This window comes from Haliotis asinina, chromosome 11 (genome assembly GCF_037392515.1).
Source record: "Haliotis asinina isolate JCU_RB_2024 chromosome 11, JCU_Hal_asi_v2, whole genome shotgun sequence".
NCBI classification, from domain to species: Eukaryota; Metazoa; Mollusca; class Gastropoda; order Lepetellida; family Haliotidae; genus Haliotis; species Haliotis asinina.
The window spans coordinates 32,209,271-32,222,430 of NC_090290.1; the positions used below are offsets into that span (position 1 = coordinate 32,209,271).

Sequence of the window (13,160 nt, forward strand, 5' to 3'; positions counted from 1 at the left end):
TACATTTGAGATGCCTCTGCCCGTGGGTTGTCTGTACGTGTGAGATGTCTGTACACGTGTAAAGCAGATGCATGTGAGATGTCTGTACATGTGATGTGTCTGTACATGTGAGATGCAGGTTCATGTGAAATGCCTGTAATGTCAGATGTCTGCACATGCCTGCAATGTAAAATGACTGTACCTTTACCCAGTTTTGTACATTTTGTATGTTCATAATTCGGATAATGGTATTAAGCGGTATCATTTATAGCTCAAGCCATTTTAAATTCAAAACTAGAAAGCTGCAAACGATAAAGGGATTAGAAACAAACCAAGATTTATGTTATATTTATTCAAATGTGTATTATTGCATAAATACTTGTTTACGTGAAAATAGCAGATATGTATATAAAGATGTTTGGCACGAGTAAAAGGTTTCCGTTCGATTGAAGCACGAGTAACTGAATAACATAAGAACGAATCTTTGTCAGGAACGCAGCTCATCATCATCTGGCCCAAGGTCATCACAACGGAGTAGCCAATCACGGGCTTTGGGTCTTGACCACAGGCGCTTAAGAACATGCACGTGCCACTTGTCACATATAATATCTTCTACCCATTTGAACTTTGCATTCACGCTGCAAGCCACTAATGTGACGTGGTGGTGTTTGTGACGTCATTACATATTTACCAACGGTACAGTTTGTTACAGTAACTGTAATCTCTCGATTCCTGAATATCAAGGTAAATACGTTTTGTGCCGCAATTTTGTTGCTTTACGCACGCACACGCATCAATCTTGTAACCAATAAAGGCACTTAACAAATTCATATTCGAAATTGCAACTATTGCACTCATGATGATCACAACAGCATGTGCGATATATCATCTAGTATATGTAGTCTTATCTCAAACAGTTCAGGATCAGCAAGTCCATTCAAAATCAAACTGGCGACCACAGTACCGTAAAACTACATCATTCAAGGTCCACGTACAAATTAACCTTTCATCACATTTACAATTAATGCACAAAATGGTCAGAAAGCTGCCATCAGAATAGCATTAAACATCGGACGGAACTGACGTCCATATATTTAGTTTCAGCATTGCAATATTACTTTTGATTTCCTTGTCATAACAATCAACAGTTTTATCTAAAGTGACATCCACCCATCCTCAAACTCATTTTCAGTGCCAACAGTGTTTCCATCACCTTTTCCATCACCATATTTTTTGTTGTAGTTATAGCGCAGTTGCATCACTGTTGATAACGAAGCTGATTCTGTCTGAACCCAACGTAATCGGTTCAAAGCAATGAACTCTATTGTACAACACCAGCTTCTATCAGTTGCTTAAGCTGCATGTCGGAATATCCCAGAATCCCCTGAAGCACTTCCTGCGTGTGTTGTCCGAGGGTTGGAGGGGGACGTGGCACCACAGTCTGGGACAAACTGTATCTCACGGCTGGTCCTGTCAGTACGAAAGAAATCATTTGGTATCACCAAATAATATGCAAATCCGATGCGTATGCCTTGTAACCCGTACTGATACCAATACCTTTTACTTGGTGAGGAGCGTTTTAGTGACTATGCGAATATCTGAGTTACACCTGGAGGTAAACTAACACAGAATGACATACACCAACGAACGAGGTGCCATACCCGAATTAGTTATGCAAGGGAAGTAGTGTGCTAATCCAGTGAGAACAGGCTTACCAGGAAGTCTGACTGTTCCAGCTGTAGGGTGCTGAACCTCCTGGATCATCCCATTGTGGACCACCTAAACAGAGAATAGTGTTGCATATATAGCAGCGAACTATGACACTGACACCATCGTTTGTATTGTCATCCCATCCCATCCCATCCAGCTGACAAACGTTAACTGACAACTGTGTTATGCTGCGTTTAGCAATATTCCGGCAATATCACGGTTGGGTACACCACAAATGGGCTTCACGCATTGTATCCATGTGGGGAATCGAACCTGAGTCTTCGGTGTGACCAGCGAACGTTTTAACACTAGGCCACCCAATCGGCCCCAGAAAGTTTCAGAAGAAAAATGTAATGTTTTAGAATTACACTTCTACAATTGATCAGTTCGAATACTCATATATGAGAACAATTTATTTTCCAATATTGTCTCTTTCCAGAGTGGTACGGTGTTGAGGGATATTTCCAGTTCCGTGAAAACACTTCATCTGACTGCCAATCGTTCTCCACCTCTACCAGGACGTCGTCATCATCGTCGGTTTTTGATGGGGTTGGGACTAGATCAAGATCATTTGATTAAGTGAGTGCCATCCTCGTCGAATGTATCAAATGCAATCATTTGTATGGTCGTGTATTTTGCAGATTGACGAGAACACCTTTCCCTGTCGTTCCATACCCCTTAGTCCCAAAATGATCCCGTTGTTGTTTCAAAACATATTAAAGAATGCCCTGTCCATTGTCTGTTGGAAGATAGTCTACCAAAGAAGCCCAGATAGCGGAGGGTATAAACTTTGTGTTTGCCATCCTCTTTGGTTGTATGGTGGTGGTATCAAATATTTCATGGGGTTTTTAATTGCTATTACCCCTTGATGTTGAATTAGATTCAAACATATAGTGAGTCGGATGACAGAAACATTGAACCCAACAAGCTGATACTTTCTACATAGCCAAGGTCTCTGTCACAATCGAATGTACGCTCTCTTTGGAAACTGAACCATCAGTATAACTCTGGTCGTCAGTCATCATCAAATCGTGTATTCTAGGGGTGATTGTTCTGGTTGCTGATGATACATACCATCAAGATTCGTCTTAAGGCTCTACCTACCGTGCTTAGACTCTTTACAGTGGCATAGGAAGCGTTTTTTTCTGTACTGTATCCATATTTTAATGAATTGGTTTTTGGCAAACACCCTTTACAATTGCAACACTAAACGTGTCTATGTGTGTCTATGTCAATCTTCAGATTGTCTTACTGTATATATTACAATGAAATAATGATGTCTTCCTGTCAATATCAAGATTTCACTATTTCTCTCAACTTTGGCGAGACTCAGAACTTACCACAAAATCCTCGTACACACAAATGCGATGCACTTACACACAGTAACCAGACCCTCGTCAGGTACACTGATATTCTCAGTAAACCTCAGAGTTACCTCAAAAGCTTACTTGTGAGTTCTTCTGAAGGAAAGTAACACGTACTGACAACAGTGACGTGTTTATGCTTTTACCTGAGGATCGGAGAAGACTTCCTGCATGTTGTTGACAGGACCATACGGTATTCCCGACCCCTCGAGCACCTGCATCCACTGTGAGGAGGTCTTTGTCTCAAACCTAGGTCACAGTAATAGCGTTAACAGTGTACATTCCATGTCAGCTTTGCCTTTCCATTCCGCCAGGTCTGGAGGTTCTCGTAATCCAATACTAGTATCTAAGAATTTGTTCGACAGTGCATAGAATGAGAAACATGTATTAACTCTTAGATTCTACGAATTTCGCTGAAACAGAACTCTTTGGATTCTGTTTCAGTATTGATTTCCCTAGACACGTTTCTGTCATTAAGGATGGGCTGTGGGGTGAAGAGACAATTTAAACAATATGTGTAGACGGCTTTGGTCAAGTCTACGATCACCGTTAGAGGTAAAAACAAACCATTTTTCAGAGTGAACATAATACAAGATTCGAACATAGGATAAGAGGAACATGACATAAGGCAGGCAGCTCGAGACAGCATCATATTTTGCATGGACTACTGCAAGTCCTTTACTCCCTGAAGCTCAGCTCGATAAAGTTTGTTCTATGTCTGATACATTCGCCGCTTGTGTTGGACATGTCTGTGTTGGTCAGGATCAAAGTGCCCGGGGAACTAGTTAATCCTTTAGTTAAGGCTGTTTAAAAAAGAAAACCCTGGGCAATACCCATGGCTGAGTAGATAAGTATTTAAGTTTAGTTTGTCGTAATGATTATGAATGAAGGGAATTCTCATCTGATAAGGTAGCATAAAAAAATAAACGTTTCTCGGGCACATTTTTTCAAAAGAGCGGTAGGGCAGAGCGGTAGGGCATTTTTTAATTTTTTTATTAAAAAAAGTGACGAGGGAGGAACACAATGGTATTCTTGTTTCTCTCAAAAATACAGCACGAAAGTTTAGCACGTGTTTATGAGTTGTAGATTCAGTCACATTCGTTCTTACAGACACTCCTTCTCATAGTGGACAAACGGTTGATCAGGACGCGGCAAAGTCACAATCATATTCTTTTAAATGGCAATAAAAATTTTACGTGCACTAATAAAAGTCACGTGCCCATGCCCGAGAAACATTTCATTTTTTACTTAGCCTAATGCAGTACCCACTATGAAGCAGAAGACTGCAAGTAATTGCACTACGTCACTGTGTTGGTCTCCTACCTTCTAACCCATGCATTTCTTGCATACCACGCCACGTTTCCATGCTGCCACACATTTACCTGTTTGCTAGCAAGGGCAGTAATATGTCTCTGTTTGCCACTCTCGCTTTGTTTTGTTGGAACCTCTCATCTTCCAACAACTCTGGTAAGTCCATCCTCTGCAAGAGATATCTGACATGTCACATCAGTCACTCTTGCTTACAAGAGCAGTCTAAAGCGTCTTGCCTCATGATCAGCCTGTCTTTGGGCTGACAATTAAAGGTACTAGGCAAAAAAAAAACACGCATAGCTAAACTTTGTTTCTCAAAGTAGAATGTTTCAATAAACAATGCTTGAAATCAGTGTTAGTGTCATTGCTAACTGTGAACACAGCCCGTACACTAATTCATTGCATGCTTAGAGTATCAGTACAAACCGACCAATGCGACCATATATGGCACCTGTTCTACGGCATCATTATCGTCCTGCACGTCTGCAATGGTGCAGAAAAGTTCGATCATGGACCCTTGTGCACAGGAGGAGGATCTGTTCTAGTGAGTCGCGGTTCATTCTGTATCGCCATGATGGTAGGATGCGTGTCTACCGACGGAGAAATGAACGCTACACTCGACACTGTATTCGTGAAGCTGATAGATACGGCGCTGGAAGTGTCATGGTGTGGGTAGTAATATCCTTGAATGGTAGGACAGATCCAGTGCACGTACTGGGAAATTTAACTGCTGTACGCTACCGTAATGAAATCCTCTAACGTCATCTTATTTCTGCCACTGACGTCAGAAGAGAGATTTTCCAGCAAGACAACACAGAGCGCATGCTGCATGTGTTACCATGGACTATCTTGCCAGCAACAACGTGAATGTGCTGCCATAGTCATCTAAACCGCCTATTTAACATTTGTGGGATCTGCTAGACGCCGACAGCCTCATTCGACGACTCATTCAGGCGGTGCAGAGTAGTGATCGATGCTCGTGCTGGTCACACCAGGTACTGACGTTATCACAATGCCGTCACAGACACATATGTCCCAATGATACGTAGATGACTGCAGTGGAAACATAGCCACTGTAAATGTAGTGGAGGAAACATGTGCCTAACCCTGTATCCATAAAGTATTATGCTTCTCTAAAATTTCGTTGTTGTACATTCTTTATTTATTGTGTAATCTGATTTTATAAAACACTGTAACTGATATTTGAGATGACCCTAGCCATCTGACCACAGCTCACCTTACACAGAAGTTGAAACTGTTTGTCGTTTCCTGCTCCCACCAACATATATCCCCCGTCTTTGGTCTTGAATGCCTGCAAGTACATCATCAAACACGCTGACAGAAACATCAACTCGACAACGTGGCACCGAAACATCATGGCAATCAGTCGCTGAAACATCATAATTGATAGTCCAAAAACACCAGTAAGAAAATTCCCCCAAAACATCAGTACAACAAGACACTGACACATCTGAAAAAAAACAGTCCCGAAACACCAAGACAACAGTCATAAAACGCCAGTACAACCAACTTGACGCTGTTCAAAAGATCAGTTCAACCAGTCACTGAACGTACAGGAAGTATGAAGGACTTGCAAGAGCAGACATTTCAATCATTAAGGAACGATCAAACCAATCCTCTATTAAACACTGATCTCATCTGCTACTGCATCGACTGATTCGAGTGTAGTAGTCGCTCCTCAAATCTAAGGTATGAGGCAGCACTCACTTGGTACGGTACAATGCTCTCATGTCCTGTTCCATGCCGTTTCGCCTCCATCCCAGCATTCAGATAGTTGGAGGCAATGTTCACAAGTGAGGCCACCTACGTATAAGTGCAGTGACATGTTGCAGCTGACAAAGAACAATTACAATATGGCAAGCACGAAGATTGAATATGATTGTTCCGAAGGGCCACAGTAAGTTTATTGTATTTACTGGTATGCACTTTTGTGGAGAAGGTTACTGTTCCTAATTTATGAAATAGAGTACAACTTTTATTCTAGCACCGATTTAACAAATTGTGAACTGCATCATAAAAAGTTTTAATATTGTGCATATTTTGTAATACATAACGCATTGTGTGAAATGGAATCATCATTAACAGTCACAGGACATTTGGTTAAAATTATTAAAGTGCCAGTCAGGTAATGATGTGTATCAATCTGTCTTCTCTATTTACAAAAAGACATGATATTCATGAAGAAAAAGATCTGCTTCTAGAGTTTGTAATGTTGCCATTGTTAATTCTGCATGGATACATGGACGGATAGTTTCTGATGCAGAAAGGTAACTGTATACCTGTGTAGACAGAAGGTTACAGTCGATGTGCTGACCACACCCAGTCTGCTGACGGTGAAGCAGTGCAACCATGGTGGCGCCAAATGCGTACAATCCTGTTGACAAGTCCGTCATTGCCACGCCCACCCTGCAAGGGTCCCCGTCACGTGGTCCTGTGATATTCATCAGACCTCCTACACCTGAAGCGATGGCGTCGTAGCCAGCACGGGATCTGTATGGTCCTGTCTGGCCATATCCTGGAACCATGAATATCTGCGATGACAATTTACCCAACCCCGAATCTTACCCTGGTTTAATCAGTTTGTCAGCCAACACTTTACCCCGACCTGTTCCCAAACAGATGTCTGAAAATGCAAGACTTACTGACAAGGTGTGTTCTCTTCGTTCTATCATCAATATGCTCAACAGATTCCAGTTTGTAAATATAAAATAGAATTTAATCTTTATCTAACCCCATCTAGTCAACAAAACACTTCATACCTGAGATTGAGCAGTATACCAGCCGAGGGACGAGAACTTTCATGTCATCATACCCAAGACCCATTTCCCCAAGCTTTCCTGGCAGGTAATTCTCAATGAGCACATCGCAGGAACCGGCTAACTGCTTGACAATCTCAACACCTCTCGGTTTCTTCAAGTCTACTGCGATACTCTGCAACACAGGAAGAGGCATCAAGAGAGACATTCTCTACGTTTTAGTCTCTCAAAGTCTACTGCTGTACACTGAAACATGGAGAACAGGCATCGGGAGACTTCAAACTGACCTTTTTGTTTCTGTTAACAGAAAGGAAGTATGCACTTTCTGTGCCCTTAAAGGGAGGTCCCCAGCTCCTAGTATCATCCCCTGCACCTGCAACAATATTAATTGGTAGCCAATAAGAGTGATGTGAGATTGGGAGGGCGGGAGTGAAGGAGAGAGATGGGGGTGGAGGGAGCACCATGGAGCAAGTGACCATATAAACCATACATACAAATCACATCAAGCACAGGTTGTGGCATATTAATGATCAAGGCTGGATTGTCACTGAATGGGCAATATTCCAGCAATATCACGTCGCAGGACGCCCAAAATGGGCTTCACACAAAGAAACCATGTGGGGAATCGAACCCGGGTCTTCAGTGTGACGTGCGAACACTTTATCCACGAGGCTACCCGACCGCGCCCATGACTGGAGAACTATAAGGAGCTATATATGTGAATGCCAACACTTACCTGGCCGTTCAACTTTGATCACATCTGCTCCAAGGTCGGCAAACAACATGGAACAGTACGGACCTGCCAGAACCCTGCAGACAAGGTATAGAGCATGAGCACGTCACACAGAGCAGTCATGTCCGATCTGAAGGCGATAGAAGGCAACGGGTATCCTCATGTACACTGTTGATAGTGTGAGGTCCTCTCATAGGGGTAAATTACAATTTAACATACCTAAAACATAAAAAAGTAAGCAACTTCCCAAACATCACACAGTACGACCAAACTATACCATCCCACAGTACCATCTCACCAGATGATAAAACAGTTCGATCAAGTCATACTATTACACAGAACGACCCTACCAGATGATAAAACAGTTCGACCAAGTCATACCATTACACAGAACGACCCCACCAGATGATAAAGCAGTACGACCAAGTCATACCATTACACAGAACGACCCCCACCAGACGACAAAACAGTTCGACCAAGTCATACCATTACACAGAGGATAAAGCAGTACGACCAAGTCATACAATTACACAGAACGACCCCACCAGATGATAAAAGAGTTCGCTCAAGTCATACAATTACACAGAACGACCCCACCACATGATAAAACAGTTCGACCAAGTCATACCATCCCACAGAACGACCCCACCACATGATAAAACAGTTCGACCAAGTCATACCATCACACAGAACGACCCCCACCAGATGATAAAACAGTTCGACCAAGTCATACCATTACACAGAACGACCCTACCAGATGATAAAGCAGTACGACCAAGACATACCATTACACAGATGATAAAACAGTTCGACCAAGTCATACCATAACACAGAACGAACCCACAAGATCATAAAGCAGTACGACCAAGTCATGCCATTACACAGAACGACCCCCACCAGACGACAAAACAGTTCGACCAAGTCATACCATTACACAGAGGATAAAGCAGTACGACCAAGTCATACCATTACACAGAACGACCCCACCACATGATAAAACAGTTCGACCAAGTCATACCATCCCACAGAACGACCCCACCACATGATAAAACAGTTCGACCAAGTCATACCATCACACAGAACGACCCCCACCACATGATAAAACAGTTCGATCAAGTCATACCATTACACAGATGATAAAGCTGTACGACCAAGTCATACCATCACACAGAACGAACCCACCACATGATAAAACAGTTCGACCTAGTCATACCATTACACAGAACGACCCCACCAGATAATAAAACAGTACGACCAAGTCATATCCTTACACAGAACGACCCCCACCAGATGATAAAGCAGTTCGACCAAGTCATACCATTACTTGGAACGACCCCAGCAGATGATAAAACAGTACGACCAAGTCATATCCTTACACAGAACGAACCCACCAGATGATAAAGCAGTTCGACCAAGTCACACCATTACACAGAACGAACCCACCACATGATAAAACAGTTCGACCAAGTCATACCATTACACAGAACGACCCTACCAGATGATAAAGCAGTTCGACCAAGTCATACCATTACACAGAAACACCTCACCAGATGATAAAACAGTTTGACCAAGTCATACCCTTACACAGAACGACCAAACCATATGATAAAACAGTTCGACCAAGTCATAACATTACACAGAACGACCCCACCACATGATAAATCACTTCGACCATGTCATACCATTACACAGAACGACCCCACCAGATGATAAAACAGATCGACCAATTCACACCATTACACAGAACGAACCCACCAGATGATAAAACAGTTCGACCAAGTCATACCATTACACAGAACGACCCCACCAGATCATAAAGCAGTACGACCAAGTCATACCATTACACAGAACGACCCCCACCAGATGATAAAACAGTTCGATCAAGTCATACCATTACACAGAACGACCCCACCAGATGATAAATCAGTTCGACCAAGTCATACCATTACACAGAACGACCCCACCAGATGATAAAGCAGTACGACCACGTCATACCATTACACAGAACGACCCCCACCAGATGATAAAACAGTTCAATCAAGTCATACCATTAGACAGAACGACCCCACCACATGACAAAACAGGTTGACCAAGTCATACCATTACACAGAACGACCCTACCAGATGATAAAGCAGTACGACCAAGTCATACCATTACACACATGACAAATCAGTTCGACCAAGTCATACCACTACACAGAACGACCCCACGAGATGATAAAGCAGTTCGACCAAGACACACCATTACACAGATGATAAATCAGTTCGACCAAGTCATACCATTACACAGAAAGACCCCGCCACATGATAAAACAGTTCGACCAAGTCATACCATTACACAGAACGACCCTACCAGATGATAAAACAGTACGACCAAGTCATACCATTACACAGAACGACCCCCACCAGATGATAAAACAGTTTGACCAAGTCATACCATTACACAGAACGACCCCACCACATGACAAAACAGTTCGATCAAGTCATACCATAACACAGAACGACCCTACCAGATGATAAAGCAGTACGACCAAACTATACCATTACACAGAACGACCCCCACGAGGTGATAAAACAGTTTGACCAAGTCATACCATTACACAGATGATAAATCAGTTCGACCAAATCATACCATTACACAGAACGACCCCACCAGATGATAAAGCAGTTCGACCAAGTCATACCATTACACAGAACGACTCTTACCAGATGATAAAACAGTACGTCCAAGTCATACCCTTACACAGAACGACCCCACCACATGATAAAACAGTTTGACCAAGTCATACCATTACACAGAACGGCCCCCACCAGATGATAAAACAGTTTGACCAAGTCATACCATTACACAGAGCGACCCCCCATATGTTAAAACAATTCGACCAAGTCATACCATCACACAGAACTACCCCACCAGATGATAAAACAGTTCGACCAAGGCATACCATCACACAGAACGACCCCACCAGATGATAACACAGTTCGACCAAGTCATACCATTACACAGAACGACTCCACCAGATGATAAAACAGTTCGACCAAGTCATACCACCACACAGAACGACCCTACCAGATGATAAAGCAGTACGACCAAGTCATACCATTACATAGAACGACCCCACCAGATGATAAATCAGTTCGACCAAGTCATACCATTACACAGAACGACCCCACCAGACGATAAAGCAGTACGACCAAATCATAGGATTACACAGTTTCACCCCGCCAGATCTTCAAACACGTGACACTGTCGGATCACATGAGAGAATGAGACTTTCAGAATGTTGAATGTGGCCCAATACACACCCTACAAAAACACAAAACAATATCATCCTTCCAGAACATCAAACAGAACAGTCCTGACAGACATCCACATATATTTTTCACGAAATGTGAAGAAATAAGACAGTACATTTCTTAATTGTCTAACTATGCAACGATATGGTATGCTCATCTACCTGGTAAGATCTAGAATTCGTATTCCTTCCAGGGGACTTCTTCGTTCCGACTGCTCTGATGAAGTTGATAGACACTTCCTTGTAACTGAAGAAACAGGATTTTCAGAGCATCAGTTGAACACACATCACATGGGAAAGGTAGAATGTTGATACTATAGTGTACCATTGACCTCATAACGTAAGGAACAACTTTCGTAAGGTCTGAAGACTCCACAAATGGGTATCCCTCGGGTTGTGTTGCGAGCAAGAAATAAATAATGTTGACCTAAATCATATAACCGTTCGAGAAATATAAAACAGAGCGTCTTGGGTTTATGCATATGGTAACGGAGACCTATACAGCCATAAGTGTATCAATATAACACACTGGTATTTACTTTCCAAAACATGCTACCATGCAAGTCAAATAGAGCCTAATAAAATGCCAGTACACAGAATCCCATGTCAGCGAATAAACTGTACTTTAATTACCACCTACAATCTTGACCTTTCTAAAAATGCACAGAAGGCATTTGACAAATATAATACAAGATTCATGCTAAGGAGTGTGACAAGTATATTAATTCACCCCGTAATTCAAAATTTTTAATCACGAGGTCTTCGATCCTTTTAATGGCCTATACAAAATACCCAATCTTACTTTGCACAATCCATTCGCTATCATCCATATGACCAACACATTTTATGAATGCATCCTTCAGCGAGAGTTGTCTCCCCTCCTTCCCTCCACACCATGATCACACAACACACTTACCCTCGACACTAAAACCCGTTACACAGACAACAGTGTTACATCAAGGTGTTACTATAGGTGCCTACCCAAACTACATCTGCCTCCGCTGTATCGATGCAGTAACCGAACGCTGCATGCACTAACGACATGACCAACCCTACCGCACTGTGACCCGGCCATCATGATGAGGCTGTTTGAAACATGCAGTTACCTCCCTTAGAAAACGAACAGACTCGAGGACTACACCTAGCTCCCAGCAGTGGGGATTATACGCGTCCACGGGTCAGTTAGTTCAGGTTGTTCACGAAGTATAGTAATCGAGTTGTTTGTGAAACAATGTGAAGTTTATGAAGGTTGCATACTCAGGAAACGCAGCTACAAACGAGTTACGAGTGAAGATCTGAAGCTATTTTGTGTGGGTAAAGCACTGTTTTCGTCTTGTTTCCAGAATGGCGTAGGTGGACAGGTATTCAACCAGGGTTTGCTGCATCCGATATGTTCATCAGTGTTCGCGTTCACGCAAAAAACCAATATTTTCACGCATAGATTCTGATCTTCTTAATTTCAAAAAGTACTCTAAACAGCAACATATGACAAAAATTGTCATGAACATTCACGCGCAAGATATTTGATCTACATATTTAAAATGTTATTTCAGCACGCACTCGTACAAAACCTACCACGAACAGTGTTCATGATGGTCTGTGAAAAGGTTGTTTTGGCAGTGTGGATAAAGTTGTATTGAGGATGTTGTACACACGATAAATACAACATATTTTACCTGTTATGATATACCAGTTAAACCATGTAGATATAAAACTTAGCGGTTACACGCTTTTATTTTTGTTACTGATGTTTACTGTTGATCTTATAATTGTTGTCGTCATCATTACTGTTAAAAGAAAATTTCAAGACTTTTTTATGTCAACACATGTTGAGATATATGATGCAGAATGAAAGAATGCCAAAAGGCAAAAGAAAATAAGCACTTTGATAAATTATCAATAATTTATAACGTAAGGGCCATCTATACTGAAGATTCAAGGAACATCACTTATCCTCTCACACGGGGAAAATCGTTTTGCATTGTTTGGG

The 13,160-nt window shown here is 42.1% G+C and overlaps 1 protein-coding gene across 1 annotated transcript; it reads right to left on the minus strand.

Annotated features, from left to right (window-relative positions):
• Positions 1-302: 302 nt before the first annotated feature.
• LOC137256609 (succinate--hydroxymethylglutarate CoA-transferase-like) lies at positions 303-12,290 on the minus strand. The gene is made up of 12 exons (XM_067794490.1): positions 12,152-12,290; positions 11,333-11,417; positions 7,878-7,951; positions 7,429-7,514; positions 7,145-7,316; positions 6,665-6,900; positions 6,093-6,188; positions 5,602-5,676; positions 4,436-4,533; positions 3,200-3,302; positions 1,695-1,758; positions 303-1,449 (listed from the first exon to the last, which is right to left on the minus strand). The coding sequence occupies exons 1-12, from the start codon at positions 12,246-12,248 to the stop codon at positions 1,301-1,303; spliced, it is 1,335 nt and encodes a 444-aa protein (XP_067650591.1). The 5' UTR covers positions 12,249-12,290; the 3' UTR covers positions 303-1,300.
• Positions 12,291-13,160: the final 870 nt, after the last annotated feature.

Excerpts from the sequence above, each read along its gene's own strand:
- LOC137256609 (XM_067794490.1), bottom strand. The coding sequence starts at position 12,248 with ATGATGGCCGGGTCACAGTGCGGTAGGGTTGGTCATGTCGTTAGTGCA. Across the intron at positions 5,677-6,092 it reads AGAGCATTGTACCGTACCAA|GCATTCAAGACCAAAGACGG; the intron begins GTGAGTGCTGCC and ends ATGTACTTGCAG. Across the intron at positions 4,534-5,601 it reads AGTTTCAACTTCTGTGTAAG|AGGATGGACTTACCAGAGTT; the intron begins GTGAGCTGTGGT and ends TATCTCTTGCAG.